Source organism: Octopus sinensis, linkage group LG3 (genome assembly GCF_006345805.1).
Source record: "Octopus sinensis linkage group LG3, ASM634580v1, whole genome shotgun sequence".
Classification (NCBI taxonomy): Eukaryota; Metazoa; Mollusca; class Cephalopoda; order Octopoda; family Octopodidae; genus Octopus; species Octopus sinensis.
The window spans coordinates 73,378,764-73,401,423 of record NC_042999.1 but is presented as its reverse complement, the minus strand read 5'-3'; the positions used below and the strand labels follow the sequence as shown (position 1 = coordinate 73,401,423).

At 34.1% G+C, this 22,660-nt stretch overlaps 1 protein-coding gene across 1 annotated transcript in view; it reads right to left on the bottom strand.

Annotated features, from left to right (window-relative positions):
- Positions 1-990: 990 nt before the first annotated feature.
- LOC115209753 overlaps positions 991-22,660 on the bottom strand; it is a 24,001-nt gene continuing 2,331 nt past the window's right edge. Inside the window, exons 2-3 of the mRNA XM_029778264.2 lie at positions 6,472-6,659; positions 991-1,473 (exon numbers count right to left, since the gene is read on the bottom strand). Of these exons, the coding sequence (XP_029634124.1) occupies positions 1,242-1,473; positions 6,472-6,659 (420 nt within the window). The 3' untranslated portion in view covers positions 991-1,241. The remainder of the gene's footprint in view (positions 1,474-6,471; positions 6,660-22,660) is intronic.

The window sequence follows — 22,660 nt, the reverse complement described above, 5'->3', positions numbered from 1 at the left end:
TCCTTGAATAAGGTTTGTTTAATGATGTTGAACAAAACGCCGATGTTTCCAAACGTGAATTATTCAAACCCCAGAGAATTTCTCTAAACACATGGCTTCCCCACTACTTCTGCTCATGATCAGTGATGCACATATCTCCAGCCACAAAGGGAAATGCTCAACTGGTTAAGATCAAACAACTGATAAGCAAACCTGTGGTATTTGCTGTAGCCCGTCTTTTATACCAAGAGAAAACAATGTACATAACACTTCCAATCAGCTAAGATGAGAAACCATGAGAGGCCAGTGTCTGGTACTGCATCAGGGCATTTATTATTATTATTATTATCATTATTATTATTATTATTATTATTATTATTATTATTATTATTATTATTATTATTATTATTATTATATTATTATTAGACGGTAAGGTGGCAGAACCTTTAGCACCCCGGGCAAAATGCTTAACGGCTTTTCATCAATAAAATAAGTACCAGCTGAACACTGGTGTCAGTGTAATCGACTAGTCCCAAAATTTCAGGCCTTGTGCCTATAATAGAAAGAGCTAGAAGAATCGTTAGCATAACGGAGAAAATGTTGAACAATATTTCTTTTGGCTCTTTACATCAGCTCTGCCTTTCATTCTTTCGGGGTTGATAAAATAAAATACTAGTCAGGTATTCGGGTCAATGTGATCGACTAGTCCTCTCTCCTTAAACTTGCTGTTCTTGTAATTAAAATTGGAAAACAGTTTTTACTATGCACACACATATGTATGTATATATTTTCTTTACTTTATTGCTAGTTCAGTCATCATATTTAATATAGCAACCTGAAAGGCAAAGTAAAAATACATGTAGATTCCAAACTCGTCTGGTTCAGATTTTTTACTGATATCCGCAACAATAAGAGATCATCCGATAATCATAAGGTAACCAATAAAAGTAATATATAAAATAAAAGATATAACAGATAAATGATTTTTAAAAATAACGAAGAAAGAAACGGTTTCAGGAAAATGAATTTATTAAAAAAAAAAAGCATGAAATGTTTAAAATGCAGGTTGGTTTGAAGAGCCTTTAAATTCCATACTGTTAGCTGCGAAGAATCTTACAGAAGAAATGTCTTGGCATTCGTTCTAACCGGCGTGTAATAATCCTTTCCATTTGTATGCAGTTAATATCCCAGAGGAAAAGTTTAGTTCACATTTTATCATAATATACATGTTTCTATATATATGTATTATTAGTATAATTTGTTTACAAGTGGACTCCATAGTTTTCATTAAGGACTTTCTTAAGCATTGCTTCAGAGAAGTCTTCCGTTTCTTGTCGTTTGTTCCAGCTGCCTCGTTTGCTGTCCTCTTCATCCGAACGTTTGTTCCAGCTGCCGCGTTTGGTTTGATCATCACTTTTCTTATTCCAACTTCCACGTTTGTCCCAACTTCCACGTTTATACCAGCCACTTCGTTTACCGACATTATCATTGCATCTAAAAAGCAAAGAGAAAGAAAAAATAATAATGAGCTCAAATTTGCGGTACTATTTTCTAAAACAAAGGCCATAACGTGTTAGTTGGATGGTCTACAGTAAGGAGATTGGATTTCCTCAACTTCTCATACAAGATATTTATACGTAAAGCAGATTGATTTCTTTTACCTGATGAGCGTAACATCATATTGTAACACTGATACTATGCAGTATTTTGAATAAATGTTACTTGCAGCAGTAATAAGAGCAAAAATGCCCAACATGGATACCTTATATTTTGAAATATGTAGGCCGTTGTTACCTTGAGAGTTATCGAAACTCTGGCACGAACCAACTAGGGAGCTTTTACGTCATAACCCGACCAGCTGGAAATACTAACCAAATCTCCTCCAAACAATATCTGACTGTCTTAAAAGGAAATGTGGTTCTAAATGAGATGAAATGTTCACAACTAGAACGACTTTCACCATCAGCTTCTTTCATCAGAGAGGATCTAGAATTAAACAACTGTAAAAACATTTTGTTGACAGAAATATTGGTTTTACTACAGTAACATATGGAGAGAACTGTTTGTTTGGAGTGGAGGAGGTTGTATATTATTAGGAAAGAGGAAAGGCAAACTAATCCTTAGCTGGACTGTAAAGAAACGTAATTTTTGCCAGACACTAACTTAATCATCCCCGCTCTTTGTATCTACAGATATAGCATTATCATGACTGCAAATTCATTTATACCTGCCATGTGTTTTAAGTAGTTATCATGTTATAGGAAACTCTGTGTCTGCTAAGTACCACGGAATAAATACTCAAGGTAAATATGCCGTTTAATATAGCTTAATAGTTTACTGAGAAATATAACTGAAATTGTATATTGTTGCTTAATCCTTGCTTAAATCTGACCAAACAGGCCTTTGACCATAACGGTTCTAGTCGTGACCCCTCCGTCATTTTATGTATAGTGTGTCCAGGATTACGTTATCCAAAAGCGCCCTTCATTTTCTAAGACGGTAGGGTGTAATTTGTGTAATATTTTGACTCTTATTCCTAGCAGGTAAAGCAACTACGTAAAGGCACCTTCGTTGACTCATACTATGAAGAAGAAGCTGCTTTATAAACAGATGAGTACTTATTAAAATTAGGTGTTCATTGTAAAACATAAGCACTCACTACTGGGTTGACATCGGCAAATACCTATTTGGGATTAACTGAGGTGTTGTATACAAATTATAAGGCCCTCTGTTTAAAATAAGATACATTAAGAAGTTGGTAAAACAGTAACACAATTGATATGGAAATCTCAACCCAAAATGGAGGGTATTCTTGATCAAGCATTTCATCATATTCACAGCTGATCTTCTGAACGAATCTAGAAACCATGTTTCAAGTGCCTTTTTTTTCAATTGCTGATAGTACCTGTCAGTTGCAATTCTTAACTGATGTGTTTTATTTTTCCGTTAGTGAAGACGGGATTTGAACTCAAAAGACACTGAGCCGGAACTCACACAAATCCTTTACAATTCCACCAATCCACCACCTTAGCCTGATACTTTATTTATCAACTCCAAAAGAATGAAAAGATGAGTTGACTTCAACGAAATTTGAACTTAGAGCGATGATAGACGGAACAAATAAAGCAAACTATTCTGTTGGATGCTCTAACAATTCTGCCACTTCGCCTTAATACACTGTTGACTAAGAAAGAGAATATTTCCAGTGAAACTGTACAAAAGAACCCTTGTGGATATGCGCATGCGCGTATGTGTATATGTTTTGATATATATGAATGTGTCTATGTTGTGTGTGTATATGTGAATGCGTATGCATGTGATTCTGTGCAGTTATGCTATCCGAAACCATATGAAGTGTCGGCATGGCTGGCCGTCTGATTAAGAAGTTCGCTTTGCAACAAAGTGGCTCCAAGTTCGATCCCACTGTACGGTAGCTGGGACTACTGTACAGTCTTCTACTTTTCCCAGCCGTAGGTTTACCAATACTTTCAGTGGGATTTCGTAGACGAAAAGTATATGGAAAGCAATCGAGCTCGTATTTGTGTGTGTGTGTGTGCGTGTGCGTTTGTGTGTGTATGTGTGTGTGTGTGTGTGTGTGTGTGTGTGTGTGTGTGTGTCGGAAAAGTCATTTTAAAGAAGACACAAAAACCGTTTTATGCACTTTTTGTTTAGGTCTTGAAAGTTTAATCTACGATGAAGTGTCAAAAGTGTCTGCATAACAGATAATGTTATTAAGAAATAAGCGAAATGTCCATAAAAAGGAGTTTGTTTATTTAAATGGCTCATATAACCCTTCTATAATGTAAATTGTTTCAGTTTTAACATATTGCCTCTGATCAAGTCATGTGCTAAACAAATAAAACACACACACACACACACAAGCACAAACACACACACGCACATAATGCTATATACGTATATATTTGTATATATATGTCTATACTTATATATATATATATATATATATTGTGTTTTTCTCTCTCTGTGTATCTTTCTGTTGAAGAGCGTAGGCTCGAAACGTTAAAGACTTGTTTTATTTATATTTCCTGAGCGCCATACTAATACAATTGTTCGTTTGTTTTCGACCTGCCTTCGTCTTTTGTTTATTTTCATAAAGCTTCCCGTTATATATATATATATATATATATATATATACCGGAGTAAACCCATAAATGTGAAACAAGGTGGAAAAAAGAGTACTCAAATACCAGAGGTAGAGTAATATGCTTTATTTAAAAGTAGCAGAAATTTAACAAAAGCTGTTACTCGGAGTTTCACGTTCCCGTTCGTCGGGCAGTTTTGTTATATATATAAGGTACCGGTGTATGATGGGTCGAAACTATCGTAGTGGCTCTAAATAAAGAGTCGCGTGAATTAATTTCTATCTCACATATTTTTATACATGTATACATACATACATACATACATACACACACACACACATACACACACACACACATATATATATACACAATGATGTACTCAGACATTAATTTTAAGAGACAATTCCTAGCCAGATAAATTAACTATATAATTATTTAGTATTGCATTCATCAATTTTTATGAAGTGTATCACTAACGCCGATTTTCTATTTGTCTGGGGAAAAACACAGCTATAACTATCTAATCATTTACGAAAATGCGAGGCAATTAGGAAACTCGTCCTTTTTCTCAAGCAACACATTCTAATCGTGGTAAAATCATTTAAGAAATGTTTGAAAAGCTCATGCAAATGTGTTGCCAGACGATTAAAATGGCTGCCGTTAACTGCGTTCACACGTAACGATGTTAAACTTTCGTATACTGTCATGGAAGATATTTTATTAGAATTCTAAGAGTTATGATACATACATGGTGGCTGTCAACTCGTAGACTAGTATGACCATCATCGGTAAACTATGTAATCCTAGATGTTAAAGGCAATGATTGTCAGCAATTTCCTTGCTGACATTTAAAATCAATAACAGCTTACACAACACCGTTAAGTTGACAACCACCTTGTACGTATTACAACTTTGAGGATTCTAATGGAATGATATGGATGATATTGAAAAGGTCTTGAAATATTAATGAACTGAACAACATTATTGTTTCGTACAAAACATTACTGACTAATAAGAAAGTGTAAAATAACTTTAATATAAATGATCAAATTCGAAAGCTGACTTTTATATACATTAAATAATTATTGTACATCATTTGTGATTTAATTTATTTGCATTAATCATTTTTTTTTACTAAAATTATCTGTATCCCATTCAAACTTTTGAACAATTATATCTACTACCTACAATAAATGTAAAAGTTGCTCCACATTCAAGACTGGAGCTTAGATCTCTAAAGCACGGAACGATTTTAGAAAAACAATATCAATGATTTGTATTCAAGTGATCTTACTGTATATATGTGAAAACTAGATATCGAAGTACTGTAGTTGTTGCGAACTCAAGGAACAGAATTCAGATGCTACAAAGACTCTGTGATTGGAAAGGACTGGAATATGTTGTTCCCTATTTAGTTTAGATTGAATCCTGACTGAGCAAACCTTTGATTAGAGACGTTCCAGCTGTGATTTTCTCATCTTTAACTTCATTATCCCGAGAGTTCTTTCTTTTCCAAGACTATAGGGTGTGTTTTGAGAGAGAGATTCAGTTACTGATATTTCTAGCAGATCGAGCGACCACATAGAGGCTCTGATGTTAGCAAGTGTCTATAATGAAGTAAACAACAGATCCACCATGAATCTATTATGAAATAAGCAACACATCCACTATTAATCTAGATATAAAGTAAACTTGAGAACTGCAGAGAATCCAGTGAAAAAACATTCTAATTCTTCGTATACCATAGACCATGGACTGTATTTTGTGTCCAGCAAAAACACTTCATTTTGTCAATATCTCATCTTATCGCATCAAATTTACATTTTATTATTCCGGGGTCAATAAAGTAAGTAGAAGTACCGAGAAGGATTTAACCATTTATATACTTCGATCAAAATGTGTGATTTGTGTTTTAAAGATCATATCGGACTACATTGTTCGATATGTACTTCCTTCTTAAGATAGTGGGATTTGAGTTGAAGGATACTTGGTTGTTATTTATTACATTCGAGCTATTGCACAGTGATTCATTAGCTTGTCTGTCTTCCTACTGATGACACTAAGGAGCTATGCTACCGAAAGCGGACTTTCACTCACAATTAGACGGTATAGGATGTTGAGAGCAAAATATCTTCACATCTGGTGTCATTGTATTCTCACGGCAATAACGTTATTCGAAAAGTCATGCACTGTTATAAAATTCCTTCTATTCTCTTCTATCTATCTATCTATCTATCTATCTATCTATCTATCTATCTATCTATCTATCTATCTATCTATCTATCTATCTATCTATCTATCTATCTATCTATCTATCTAACTAAGAGAACCAACAGATCAGGGTTCGATACAAGGATTAATTATATGAAAGTGGAACAGTTGTACTTACGATGGATTTGCGACATCACAGGCATCTTTCATGCAAGTTCTGTAACCACTACAGCATTCTTCTTCAACGCTTCTGACACACCGAAAGAAACTCAAAAGGCAAGGTCTGGCGCAGCCGGCTTCAGCCCAGGAATCAAACAATACTCCCAATCCCAAAAGGAAGCAAAAACATATGGACGTAATTTTTACCTGAGTATAAAAAAATAAAAAATAAAAATTAAAGACAAATAAACAAAAAGTAAAAAAAAAAAACATTTACAAGATTCTGTAAATTTCAATTGAACTGATATTAATACTTCTTTCTAATTTGAATACAAGGCGAGCTATTTTGAGGGTAAGAGACAAGTCGATTGACTGGTACTTATTTTATAGACTCCGAAAGGATGAAAGGTAAAGTCAACTTTTGCGGAATTTGAATTTAGAACGTAATGAAACTGAAGAAATACATCAAAGCATTTTTTTTTACCCTACGTTATAACAATTCTGTCAGGTAACTGCCTTTGAACTAGCATGAATGTTAATAGTTTTGTATGTGAATGAGTGATGTATTTTGAAGTCGGTAGAGAGCTGGACGAAAAAAAAAATAGTTTTCGATATTTTATGACGTCGCTTTATGATCTGATTTTCAACGCAGCCATGTTTGACTTTGGTTTTCTTCTTTCTGGGATCGATAAAGTAAATATAATGCCAGACAAGTGCTGACGTCTAGAAATATTGAAATTCAGTTATGTGAGAATAGGACTCCAGTACTCGCCTGCTATTTATTTTATCAACCCCAGAAGTATAGAAGTAAAGACGACTTCGACATGATTTGAACTGAGAATGAAAAAAAAGACTTAAATAATCGAAGGTGTTCCTGCTAGTCTGCATTCCATCGCTTCAAAATGTAACAACAACAACAACAACAATAAATGTTTCAAATATAAGCATAGTTGCTAAAATTTTGGGGAGAGGATAGTCAATGGGATCGATCCAGGTACTTGAATGGTACTTTATTTTACCGACCCGGGAAGGATGAAAGGCAAAGTTGACTTCGGTGGATTTGAACATAAATGTAAAGAATCGGACCAAATAATATGACAGCGATAAGAGAAAATGTAACAATATATCATTTTGATTAAGAACATGATCAATTTATTGAAAGTGAGAATATAGTTGAATATTGAACCTACACTAGTTTCTTCCTGCTACTAAACAACAAGCACTTTGTTGTTTTGTCTCAGATTAGTCCTGACAAATATGATAAAAGGTGTTCCAGACGTGACCATCCTGTCTGAATTTTTTTTGGCATAATACACCTGTGATTACATTATGCAATTGTGCCTTTTCTTTTTAAAAAGATACAAGGGTGTGATTCCACGGAGATTTGGCTACTATTTTTAGCAGACAGACAGACCACATAGAAGCTCCCTTGTCGGCTTCTACTAACAGCAACGATTTCGACTTCACATTAGGCAATGATTTGAAGAAAGCCGAGAAAGAACCATTAGAATGACTCTTTACAGACATACAACAGGAAGTCGATGATGATGATGGGTAGCTCCAGGTCAACCTCAACTGGGATGACCCATGATTAAAGTCGTTCCAGCTTTGACCATCCCGCCTTTTAAGAAGTATGTAAGACTATATTATCTAATGTATACTTTTTAAAATTTAAGATTCGAGGGAAATTAAGCTGCTTTTTCTAATTGGTTGAGCAACCACGTATTGACTCAGTCGTTGACTCCAACAGGAAGGAGGATACTGTGGATCATTAACTTATGAGAGCCAGCACGAAACTAATGCAAATATTAGCTTCAAATTTTGGCACAAAGCCAACAATTTCGGAGGTGGGGGCTAGTCGATTACATTGACCCCAGGGCTCATATAGTACTTATTTTATCTACCCCGAAAGGAGGAAAGGCAAAGTCAACCTTGGCAGAATTTGAGCTCAGAACGTGGGGACGGACGAAATGCCGCTAAGCATTTTGTCCGGCTTGCTAACAATTCTGCCTGTTCGCCACCTCAACCAACCAATGCAAATATTGAAGTGGTAATTGGCGAAGTTGATGTCGGTATAGTGCCACGAAATTTGTTTACAGTCAGCAGCGCTAGCCAAATCCTTAGAAAATATTCAGTGACTCTTAATTAGAAACATCATACCTAATGTTACTTATCAAAAACCTTATTATCAAAATACTAACTTGATGAGGAGAGGATTTTATTTTAATCATTTCTGTACGGGTGATAACTCTGGATAAATTTCGGTTGTATTAGGTCTTTTCTGTGTAGCATAGATATACTATTATTTGCTCTAAATAGAATTACTATATTATAATCCGAATAGCAGTGGAAAATTAGCATTAAAAAACACCTACTTTGCCAAATTTTTCGCCTAAAAAAATCAACGTTAAATAGTGGTGAATATATTTCATGTAGTGCATTGAAAAACCGATTGGAAATACTAAGCACAAATAGGCACCATTGTGAGATATAGTTGAGTATTGGCTCTATGTCCAAGATGACTCATGTCCAAGATGCTTGTAGTACGATGGAGCCCGTAACTACATAACGTAAAGTCTTTGTATAACCCCTTTTTTTTTCAACAAAATGAAAATTAAAATAAGGGGTGTGTACATTATGTTATTTGTGGTATAGATGATATAAAGTTTTTAAAACAATTTAGGCTCCCTACAATCGAGATGAATATTATACGTACATTTTACCATAGTTGCAAAACAAACTTGCTAAGCACGCCGGTAGTTACGTAATGAGGCGCGTAGAATTGAAACAGATTCGTATCTAAATGCAGTGAATTTTAACTAAAAGGTTTAAGATATGAGGATGTGATTTAAAAAAAATTTGAACGAGGCCGTTCCAGTAAACAGAGTAGCATCGGCCTCCATTAATAACAGAGTTTAGTTCAACTCCATATTTGGTAAAAGCCTGAAGATGGTAGGGAAGGGACTTTAAGCTGATTCTCCACAGATGTACGATAAAAAGTCGATGGTGAAGATGAGGATGATACTGTGTAGCCTTCAGGTCAACTTCTACTGAGATGACCTATGGTTATAAGAATTCCAGCCATGATCATGCCGCCTTTTCAGGAATAATATAGGACTATAATATTTAATGCATCCCATTCTTGTTTAAGATTAGAGGCAGTGATACAAGGAGGATTTAGTGGTATACCATCCTCACTTGGATAATTTGGTATTAACTTATGTTATGATATATTATTTTATACTGCTGCAAGGATGTTAGATTGGAAGAATCGTTAGAACATCTGGTAGCATCCTTCGCGATATTTGTTCCGACACTTTACGTTCTGAGTTCAATTATCGCTCAGTTCAATTATTGCTGAGTTCTATTACTTTTCATCCTGCTGAAGTCGTTAAAGTAAAACCTTGGGGGCTATGTAATAGACTAAACTCTCCTGCCTGAAATTATTGGCTTTGTATCTAAATTAGAAATCATTATAATATACCTTACTCTTCCTCTAACAAGTTTAGGAAACAAAAACTGCTCGCGTTTAAAAGTGCCGAAGTAGGGGAAGCTTGATACAACGGACATTTTAAAACACTGGTTTTATAGAAACATTTTGTTGTATTTGAGGCGAAATCTAAACAGACCTTTACAATTTATCATTCAATATCAAGCTATTAACAATACAATAGAAATCATAATGATCCAAAAATCTATTCAGTTTGTAAATTCCGATTAAAATATTTGTTTATTCTGGGCTATCCCGTCTTCCGCCTTAACCAACCGCCGCGTATTTACATGCACAACTATATAGGCATGAAAACGTGCAAACACACACACACACACACACCATACATGCACGCGCGCACGCACACACACACACACACACACACACACGCACAAACATACACACACACACACACACACACACACACACACACACACAAACGCGTATACGTATACACTTAATATTTTAATTCTTTTCATCTTATAACGTCTTCAGTCTTCACAACACTTACATCACATACACACATAATCATACATAGAAATTCACAAACACACACACATACTCAAAATATTTTGTTAAAATTATACAAGCATGCGCGCAGGCTAAATCCATTGTATCCATTATATTATAAAGTCTTTATAAAGATTTCCGTTTGCATACATACACACACACACACACATACAAGTACGAATACACACACACAATAAATCTTTTGTTTTCTTAGTTTATAAAGTCTTTTTATAAAGTCTTTAGGTCTTCACAACGCACGCATACACATATATGCACACATATACATAGTAAACGTGTTTTGTTTTCAGTTTATTTCCAAACATGTTTTACTATATCCACTCTTTCTTATAACAATACAGTGACATTAGTCTGAGCTAAATATATACAAACAAAAAAATGCTTTATCTAGACCATTATGTCAGACTCTTAACTCTTTTGTGCCCTAATGTATATAAGCCTACTGCGTTGATGCGACTTGGACAAAGATATATGAAGCCCGGAGGACAAAACAATCCCTATTTTAATGGCCACAAGACAAGTTAAATTTGTTCCCTGAAAACAAATGATGCGTTCGTCATATTTTACTGTTCCCTACCGGTTGTTGTTGTTGTTGCTTAGCCCCAGGTCTTATAACCAAAGGCAGTCAAGCTGTATCCGTCCCGTTTCTCAAACATACTGTATCTACGAGAATATTATGTAATGTGTTTTTTATTTTTAAAGATGGTAGTGTGAGTTGAAAGAAATATGATAGGCCAAGCGACTATATTAGGACTAACCCATCTATGCTCCTGCTGATGACATAAGAAAGGGGAATTAAACTACATAAATGGACTCTTATTACAATTAGACATTCTGGGACGTTGAGAGTCTATTATGTTCGCCTTATTATTCGCATTATGTGGGGGCTGATCTGTCTTCCTCAGACAACTGAAGCCGCCTAAACAGAGACGTTGCGCGACCGGACGGATGTTAGCGGTATTCTCGTCTGTCGTACGTTCTGAGTTCAAATTCCGCCGAGGTCGACTTTTGCCTTTCATCCTTTCGGGGTCGATAATAAAAGTACCAGATTCGCACTGGGGTCGATGTAATCGACTTAATCCCTTTGTCTGCCTTGTTTGTCCTCTCTATGTATAGCCCCTGTGGCAATAAAAATATATATATATATATATATATATATATGTAGGTCCCGGTTGATCCGGGTTAACCACAGTATAAGTACTCAATCATAGCAGAGTAAATTAATTTATTATATATAAGGAGCTTCTACAGGACTAGTACTGTTCATTCAAGAGAAATCTTCAGTAAGCTATTAACAAGAATTGTATTAGCATTATACATTTAGGCAGGTGTAAAGGGTGGTGGTGGGGGACTTTTTTTGGGGGTAGGCATAGCGCAAAATATCATACTTGGGGAGTGTCAAGGAGTCAGTGGTGTTAGAATGAAAGAATAGAAAATAAAAAATAAAAATAAAAAATAAAAATAAAAATAAAAAATAAAAAATAAAAAATAAAAAATAAAATGTGTGCACATACATACATAAACACATATACATACACATATACATACCACTGACTCCTTGACCACTCCCCCAAGTATGATTTTTGCGCTATGCCTACCCCCAAAAAAAGTCCCCACCACCACTCCTTTAAACCTGCCTAAATGTATAAATGCTAATACAATTCTTGTTATGCTTCCTGAATTCTCTTGAATGAAACAGTACTTCCTGTAGAAGCTCCTCTATATATAATATATATATATATATATATATATATATATGTATATATATATATATATTTGTTCTATACTATATGTTTGACCTTGATGTTCATATGTAGTGGGTTAATAATTATGTGATTGGGTATTATCTGGTAGTTGATTATTGAATAAGGTGTATTCTCCACTTCTTATTTTGTATTATTATATATATATATATATATATATATATAATATATATATATATATATATATATATATATATATATATATACCCACAATAAATAGCATAGGAGCTTTTATGAGCACACTCAATAACGTTTCACATAAATGGACTTAAAAGATATATATATACATAAGACAATATATATATATATATAAAGCCATGACTGTAAGTAAAGAGCCCGATTGTCAATAATTGGGTTGATACTCAATACACTCCATTTACTTACTCCGAAATTAATTAACAGACTTTTACTTCTTGTTTTGTTGAAGATGTCTTGTCCTATTTGGGACCGATACTGTAATAAAAGCAAATTCAAGAAGTAGATATTTTGGAGTCGTTATCTCATTAACATTCATGACTCACTAGTCATTACATATGATGAGGAAGAATCGAAAGTGATCACTAAATAATTAAGCAAAGAGGCAATGATGGATTGGTGGAATTTGCTGTATTTCAACTATCTGGTGTCGCTAAAGTAACTATCATACAGTATAATGGGTACTGGCATTGTTACGGAGTCGTTAAGTTTGCTTCCCATTTGATATTTGCCTCAGTTTGACAAATTCGTTGCAAATAAAATTTGGTAGACAGAAGCAGTGCAAAAGCCCTTCGCACACATATAAACACATAAACATACGTGTATGTATGTATGTATGTATGTATGTATGTATGTATGTATGTATGTATGTATGTATGTATGTATGCATGTATGTATGTGTGTGTGTATGTATGTATGTTTGTCATTATTCAGTTTATTTCAAGACTTCTTGTCAATAGAGAAAGAACCTGTTTCTAACCTCGATCCAAGGTTCCTTCATTGGAATTTCAACATCAATAGCAGCTACAGTTCTATATTTAAGAGATGAGGAATTATGTACATTATTTACATTTGACGGATGTTTGTCCTCATCTTGATTGCTCTTAACACAACGTTTCGGCTGATATACCCTCCTTCATCAGGTGTCTTGGGGAAATTTCGAACCTGGGTTCTCATTCCTAAGGTATTTTTCGATGTTATTATTATTATTATTATTATTATTATTATTATTATTATTATTATTATTATTATTATTATTATTATTATCATTATTATTATTATTATTATTATTATTATTATTATTATTATTATTTTCGATGTTATTATTATTATTATTATTGAGTGAGAGAGCAGTGACACTGGGGTAAAATATACGAAGCCCAATATACCCATCATGACTACCCGTCTGATAAAGGTACACCAGGCACATGCATCACAACCATATGTGCGCGACATGGTGATCTCATATCAAGATAAACAGCACATGACCTTGCAGGTGGGGCCCAGTTAGAATTTTCTTCAGGTTGAGTAGCCCATCCCGCTCAAAAGGTCCCTGAATAAGGGTTGTTTAAGGATGTTGAAAGAACCACCCATGTTTCCAGAGGTGAATTATTCAAACCCCAAAGAATCCCTCTCAACACATGGCTATGATGTTTCCTACTACTTCTGCTCGTGATCAGAGATGCACATATCGTCAGCCACTAAGGGACGGGCTCAACTGGTTAAGGTCAAACAACTGACACGCAAATCTGTGGTATTGAGCAGAATATTTGCTGTAGCCCATCTTTTATACCAAGACAAAACAATGTACATGATAACACTTCCAATCAGTTAAGATCAGAAGCCATGAGAGCCACTGCTTGGTACTGCATCAGGGCATATTATTATTATTATTATTATTATTATTATTATTATTATTATTATTATTATTATTATTATTATGTTTATTATTATTATTATTATTCAGGTCACTGCCTGAAATCGAACTCGGAATGTAAATAATGAATAGCAGGGTATGTATGTATGTATGTATGTATGTATGTATGTATGTATGTATGTATGTACGTATGTATGTATGTATCTATGTATGTATGTATGTGCAGAGTTGTATGTTTTATGTATGTATTCTCATGCATAGAGTTACATATCTAGACATGTTCATATATATTTAAATGATAAACTTGCAATCTGGATAAAGTAACTGTAGATTTCTCAATGGTTCAGCATAGGTGTTCTCTTTATCACTGACCTGCGGCTGTATGTATGTATGTATGTATGTATGTATGTATGTATGTATGTATGTATGTATGTATGTATGTATGAATATATATATATATAATATATATATATATATCTATATATATATATATATATATATATATATATATATATATATATATATATATATATATATATATATATATATATAAACGTATCTTTCGCCGTTGTATTAGGGCGAGAAGACTGATAAATCGCTGCTTTCAAAGGAAAATTCCTCGAGTGATATTTGTTTGGCGTGTATTGCACAAGCAATCTCTAGTAATTTTTCAATTGTAAAATAGAGCGAACCGATCTTTGAATAATGTTCACTAAATACTATATGAAATTATATTTATAAAATAGGTCCTGGGATAGATTTAATTCAAAAGTGTAATCAACTAGACTTTTCCTCCGAAATCCTCAAGGACTTGTGCCTGTGTTAGAAGTCAGTGCACCTAAAAGCATAGTTATGCTTCTATCTTTTATATTATTTATGTTATATTACGGCATCGCAAGTATAAAGTTTTAAATTAATCGAACACTCCATTTTATCTAGTAGAATAATATTGATTTTTGAAGATAATTACCAAAGTATTTCTTTTAAGTGTGTAATTATGTTTAAACCACAAAATAAACGATTAACAGAGCTTATGCATATGTTGAAGCTACGCGGCTGTTCAAGTGACGTAGTTTAGATTTACATTGTAGCTCCTTGATGCGGAATCATATTTAGAATGAAGAAAAGTTCACTAGTGAGTGAATGTACTGCATAGTCAGTGCGTTAAGTCTGATGGCGAGACTTGACTAAACTGGCAAACACGGTGGAGCGCCAGATGTGATTCAGTACAGTAATTTATATCAAGTTTCTGAGTTCGTTTCATAACTGTGATAAATTTATTATCAAATCTAGCCGGTATTGAATAAAAAGTAACAAATGTTATGTACTTCCATGTCAGTTTTGATTGAGCAAACGTATTTTCCTTTAAGATGGTAGGATGCAGTTTGAAAGAAATTTAACCACTAAGTAAAATCAACTATAAACCTCTCGCGAAAATAGTAATCTTGTCCTAACTAAAATCAAATTAATTTCTATTCATTAAATAATACATACATACATGCATACATACATATATGTGTGTATACATACATGTGTGTATGCCTATGTATGTGTGTGTGTATGTATGTATACAGGTATATGTATATATATGTATGACCGCTAAATCTACAAGATTTTAAAAATTCTCCCTCTTTTTATTTTCTCGTATTCCTTTCTGCTGGAGAGCGTAGGCTCGAAAATTAAAAGACTTTCTCACTTTCCCGAGCGTCAAACTAATACTCATGCTTGTTGTTCATACACATGTATTCGTCTTTTGTTTTTCTGTAAATTTCAACTAGACACACACACACACACACACACACACACACACACACACACACACACACACACACACACACGTACATATATATTGTTGATGTTATAAGAAACTTTTATAAACTTCGAGAGAACGTGAAATAATTTGTTGTTTTCGGTGGGAGGCAATGGTAGATCTTGAAGCAAATAAATCTATAAATAATACCGTGTGGATATTGGGTTAAAAATGTATTAGATAGAAAAGGTCGAAGGTCCCTTCGACTTTTTCGTTCGAAAAGGTTATTTACACACTATTATTTATAGATTTATTTACTCCGAGATTTACCATTTCGAATGTGTGTGTGTGTGTGTGTGTACGTATGTATGTGTTCAATATATACATATATATATACATACATCTGAATGGGATCTATTTGCATTTATGAAAATTATAGAAGAGAAAGGTATTCAAGTAATGCTATGTTCATAGCTCTGCCGTGCAGCTAACATATTGTCGACTGCATAATTAAATGGAAACAGATTTCCTTCAATCGTTCTTGTAACTATGGTTCTTATACTATCTTATTCTTACCCTTTATAGCTTTTTGTAAGCATTGAATCTAATCTAAATGAGAATTCATTTATTTTTGTGAAAACAAAGTTACAATATCATCAATTGCGTCGTTACAATAAAACAGGCAAAACCCGATTCATAATACGTGATTGAATACTTTACGTGGTTAAACGCTCTACTGAATAGATGCCGAATTGAGTGTTGATACGTATTCTACAAATTCTATCAATTTCTTATCTAGCTTTATCTGCTAATTTACCGTTCAGCCTGTTCTTCGAAAGCTATATTATCAAGTTGAATAATGTATGACTAGTTTTATTTTGCCCACTACTTCTGTCAATTCTGGTACACATGCTTCACTCCTGTAATCTTCCATCCTCTGTAAAAGTGTTTGAAGTTGTGCTGTGTGTATATTATATGTCAATTGTAGCATCTTGTTGCGATATTAGTATTGTTTCCTTAATCACTTTATTATTTTTTTGGTGTGTGCGGGGGTATTCTAGAAAGTATGGGAGTAGTTTTTGTTCATATTTTTCTAACCCTTTGTTTTGATGGTATGTGGTGTAGGTGTATGTGGTGTAGGTGTATGTGGTGTAGGTAAAACAGAAATCAAAAGCCATTCCAGATCCTCATGATGAGGCTGAGATAGCTTGTCAGCATTGTTAAAAATCAACTTGGTAACTTTATTGTTCGAACGAACTATGAGACTGAAAAGCAAATACGACAAAACGTTAATAAAAAGATTGAATTATAACATAGAAGTGTTTTTTCTCTTCCTACACCTACACATATACATAAAGACACACATACATCTACACTTATATATTGTAAGGAGTGAACAAACAAAAAAAGTAGAGCTCGACACATTTAGTTGGAGTTACATGCATTTAATAACACTTTAAGACAGCTCTACACTACTTAAAGTTTTGTGGGCCTCACTTCGGGGTCTATCTATCCATCTATCTATCTATCTATCTATCTATCTATCTATCTATCCATCCATCCATCTCTGTCTATTTATCTATCTATCTATCTATCTATCTATCTATCTATCTATCTATCTATCTATCTATCTATCTATCTATCTATCTATCCATCTCTGTCTATTTATCTATCTATCTATCTATCTATCTATCTATCTATCTATCTATCTATCTATCTATCTATCTATCTATCTATCTATCTATCTATCTATCTATCTATCTATCCATCCATCCATCTCTGTCTATCTATCTATCTATCTATCTATCTATCTATCTATCTATCTATCTATCTATCTATCTATCTATCTATCTATCTATCTATCTATCTATCTACCTTCCCGTCACAATGCACATAATCCACATTATGCATGATTTCTAAATTGAATCTTACGTAAAATTGCAATCATATTCATTTAACAGTCTGTTTTTTTATTTCTCACTTTGCAGGATAGATTTTTGTAAGTGTCATTTGCAAATCTTTTACAAAATTTTATTCGTTTTGTTCAATATATTCTTTTGATTGTTTCTCATCATATGGGCTCAGACAAATAATGAGCGGTGGACTATTAGCATCATTAGAGCATCGGTCAATATGCTTGCAGTGTTTAGTTCTGGCCTATTACCTTCTGAGTCCACAACTTTTATACCATATGGAGTTGATAAAATAAAGCATTAGGCGAAGTACTGAGATCGATTACATATTCGTATAAAGTATCCTTGATGTAAACTGAATAATAATAGAGGAATAGCTTATTTATTGAAAAAGTGTATTTTAAATCTTTAGAGTGAGAGCGTATTATAAATATCCTATCTGTCCATTAGAATAATCTAATTTATGACATATTTAATGTATTAGCTTAATCCAAAGAAAAACTATTTCACGTAAAACAAACTATCATAAATATGAACTTCAATGAAGAATCGCAGCTGGTGGATGCAATGTGGCGTCAAACCATTAACAGAAGGTTATATGGTTCGTATTCATTGACCGTAATGCAATGTACTTAATTGTCTATGAGATAGCTTAACTTAAAGAACAACCGAATCATTCTAAAATTGCATGAAAGAGCCTTAGATATTGAAGGGCACTTAAAATAATATAGTCTTAGATATTCATAGAAAGGCAGAATGATCACAGCTGGAACATCTTTGATCATAGGTTTACTCGATCAAGACTGACTTGGAGTTTAAACACACCACCACCACCACCACCACCACCACCCCATCCCACCCCCACAAACAGCAACAACAACAACAAGACAATTTCAATTCACCTAACTGCTGACATATCTGTATGGTTACGAAGTTCGCTTCGCAATCACATAGTTACACGTTCAATCCATTTGCAGAGCACCTTGAGAATGCGTCTACTATTATGGTGTCGAGCGGAGCGCTGTCCTTTGAGTGAATTTGGTAGACAGAAACTGTGTTGAAGCCCCTGGTGTGTGTGTGTGTGTGTATGTATGATGTAAACGCACACACACACATATATGTATGTATATGTGTGAATGTGTGTGTTTGTGTTTATATTTGCTCAACTAATCTTATTAAACGTTGCCCCAGCATGGCCGCAATCCAACTGAAACAAGTAAAAGTGTAAAAGAATAATTACTGTGGAAAGGTATATATTTCATCGCTGGAAACAGCAGTAAATAATCTGCAATATTGGGTTTTATTAGTTTGTAGTTCTGAACTCGAATCTTTTGGCGAGTTTAAGCCAAAAAAAATCAGATTTCTACCAAGGAAACTGTCAACATTGTCGTGTGATCTTCAGACAAATCTTAAAACCACACTCGCTCTATCGCAAAAAAAAAGAAAGGAAAAGAGAAAGGAAATACAAAAAAGCTGCCAAATTCTGTAAACCAGTGCTTCTCAAACTATCTGATGTGGCGTACCGGCAGTTTTTTTCCCAATGAGCCAGGGACCGGCAATATTTCTTAGTAATATTTATTTATACCAGGAACAATATATATAATGAATATAATAAAAGTTGACAATATTTTTTATCTTATGTTTATTTTGTAAACAAATAATACGGTATTACATAGGCATTTTATAAGCATTTTATAATGTTTCTTTTCTGGAAACTCGCCGCGTACCACCAGCTGATGGCTCGCGGACCGGCAGCGGTCTGCGGACCACCACTTTGAGTAGAACTGCCCTAAACCACATCATACTGATTAAATAGGATGCATTACGTGATGTAGTCCTCAATGTTCCCCCAACTACAAAAAAAAAAAAAAAAAAAAAAGATTTGCTCGACAAAGCTAGAATACTTTTGATTAAAGCCCTGCTCTAAGACTAAACAACAGTAATAAACCTCAATACACTGTGTGCAATCGAAATCTACAAACCATTACGGTGGAATAACTCATTTATATGAATCTGAATATTAGATATCAACGAATAACTAAAATAATGGTTAATTAAGAGCTAAAAGAAAATTAGTGTTCATTTCTAAAGAAAATTAAAACTTACGCTTTATTATAAAAAATTATGTTATGTTTAATGTAAAGTTTATTTTCATGTGAATACAATTTGCTATTTGCGCATCTAAATTATGAATTCAGCTGGTTTAAAACAAAAAAAAACTTTTTATTTTTTACTTATCTCAGTCATTGGACTACGGTCACACTGGGACACTGCATTGAAGTGTTTAGTCGAACAAATCGACCCCAGTATCTATTTTAAAAGCCTGGAACTTATTCTATCGGTCTCTTTTGTCGAACTGCTATGTTACGGGAGCATAAGCAAACCAACATTGGTTGTCAAGTGTTGGTGCGGTATAAACAGAAAGACATATTGACATAAAACACACACACGTATATATGACATGATTCTTTCAGTTACTGTCAACCAACTCCCTCATATGGCTCTTCGTTGGCGCTGGGCTACAGGAAAAGACACTTGCCAAAGATGCCACACAGTGGGTCTGAACCAAAGATCATATGGTTGGTTTTTTTTTAGAATGTAAAATTTAATTTTGTACCATATCAGTTTATTTTCGGTGTATCTCCGAGAGTAAAAACTTCGCCTAATCCCATCATTCTGTTTTATAGAATTTCCCCTTTACCCATGTTTTTCCTATGGTTATTTATCTACAGAAGTTCAAGCTGAACATCAACCTCATGAATCTCACTGGTAATGCCTGAAAATGTCCAAATCTGAATTTTTTTTAAAGAAAAATAAAACTATTACGATAATCTTATTTTAAAGAACGTGGTTGGTCAAAGCGATCAAGCGGTTTTATACTGATCGGGATGTCAGCGATTCGAAATCTATCACTGATTTGCATATCTCAAGCTAAAGTACACCACTCTATTTGGGTTGTAAATACATAACGATGATCTTATAATCTGCCACTGTAAGCAATTCTGATGTATTCTCTCGCAAAGAAGATGTCTTCAGTAGTTTTCTGACAAGCCAATAGACTCCAGTAACTGTATACCATATAATCATCTCGTCTTTAACCAAAAACATAGACTACTGGTTAAAAATGTAGACAACAGGTACAACTTAGAAACTAATTTTTTAAGCAACTTGCACAGTTATTTTGAATTAAATCTTCAAATAATATTATCAAATGTTTTTATTTCATTTCATTTCCCTATTACATCATCGTATGGCACAGAAGATCAGCTGACAAACGTTCACTACTGGAAGATTTAATCAAGCAACATATCTTCCCCTTTCCAGAAAACAAATGATCAAGGATGCTTCAATCATGATCGTCCCATCTTTTATAAAGACACTATATGCGGTTATATTATGCAATGCGTTATTTTTAAAGTGAGCGTATAAAATCTCATGTATGGTAAAATTCAACTTAACTGGCTTCTCACAATAAATTTGATTTTATTCTGACCCTAGAGTCATATCATCATTGAATGTTCATATTCTTAAAAACGTTTAAAAAATAATGGTTTCAAACTTAAATATAAGGCTAGTAATTTTAGGGGAGGGTTTAAGTCAATTACAACGACGACAGTGCTTGACTGGTACTTATTTTATCGGCCCTGAGAGAAAGAAAGGCAAAGTCAACCCCAGTGACGCTTGAATTCAGAACGTAAATAGCGGGAAGAAAGACCGCCAAACATGTTGTCCGACGCGTTAACGATTATACCAGTTTGCAGCTCTAAAATTGTTTTAAGATTAATTATTTGATTTTAATATTTATACAATCACATAATATACTTATGTAGTTATAATAATAAATACCAGTTGAGTACTGGGGTAGATCTAATCGACTTATCCCTCACCTGAAATTGCTGGCCAAATTTGAAACTAATATTTATATAATCACATTTGCAAATGAATACGATGTATTATCAACGAGGATGTTTCCTACTTTGCTATATTCTTTCTGGCTCTTCAATGTTTTTTTCCTTCTTATATTTATTGGAATTCTCCGCCTTCCTACCAATATCAACGGAAACAAAAATTAACCTCTTAATAAGAATCGATATTTTTTCTTTAATATTTACTCTTTGACAACTGATTAGAGTTACATTTTGAATTTTAGAAAATGTCTGGCATAAAATTAATCTCTCAAGTAAACTGACTTTTCATAACGCTTATATTGAGCCACAAACTCCAAATTTACACTGTGAAGATTTCTACTAAAGTACCAACCTTGGGTAGTGAATCAGAGGAATGGTTTGAGGGCTGGAATGAGATGTCTAAGATTGTCTGTTTCGGTTCTTTGCATTCAAATAGCAACGTCTGTGACGACACTGGTGCCCAAATCGGCCCAAATCGACAGTTTTTATGTTGAATAACCATCAGTGGCAAGGAAAGTGGAGACTTGGATGTATGGGCACCTGCCAGGCTTCCACCCAAAAAATCTAGCCCAAGCCTATGCGTACATATACTGATACATAAGCAACTCTGGCTGATGGAAGTCCAATATATTCGTAAGGTCACCAAATGTTATGTATATTGATGTCTATAAAGTACAAATATAAATCTATAATAATACTAATTCTTTCTACTATAAAGACAAAGCCTGAAATTTGTGGGGAGGAGGTTAGACGATTACATCGACCCCGGTAGCACTCAACTGGTACTTATTTTATCGATTACTGGAAGGATGAAAAGTAAAGTCGGCCACGGCGGAATTTGAACTCAGAACATAAAGACGGACGAAATGTCGCTAAGCATTTTCTTCCGGTGTGCTAACAATTCTGCCGGCTTAATAATAATAATGATTTCAAATTTTGGTACAAGGCCAGCAATATCGGAGTAAGTCGATTATACGACCCCATTGCTCAACTAATACTAATTT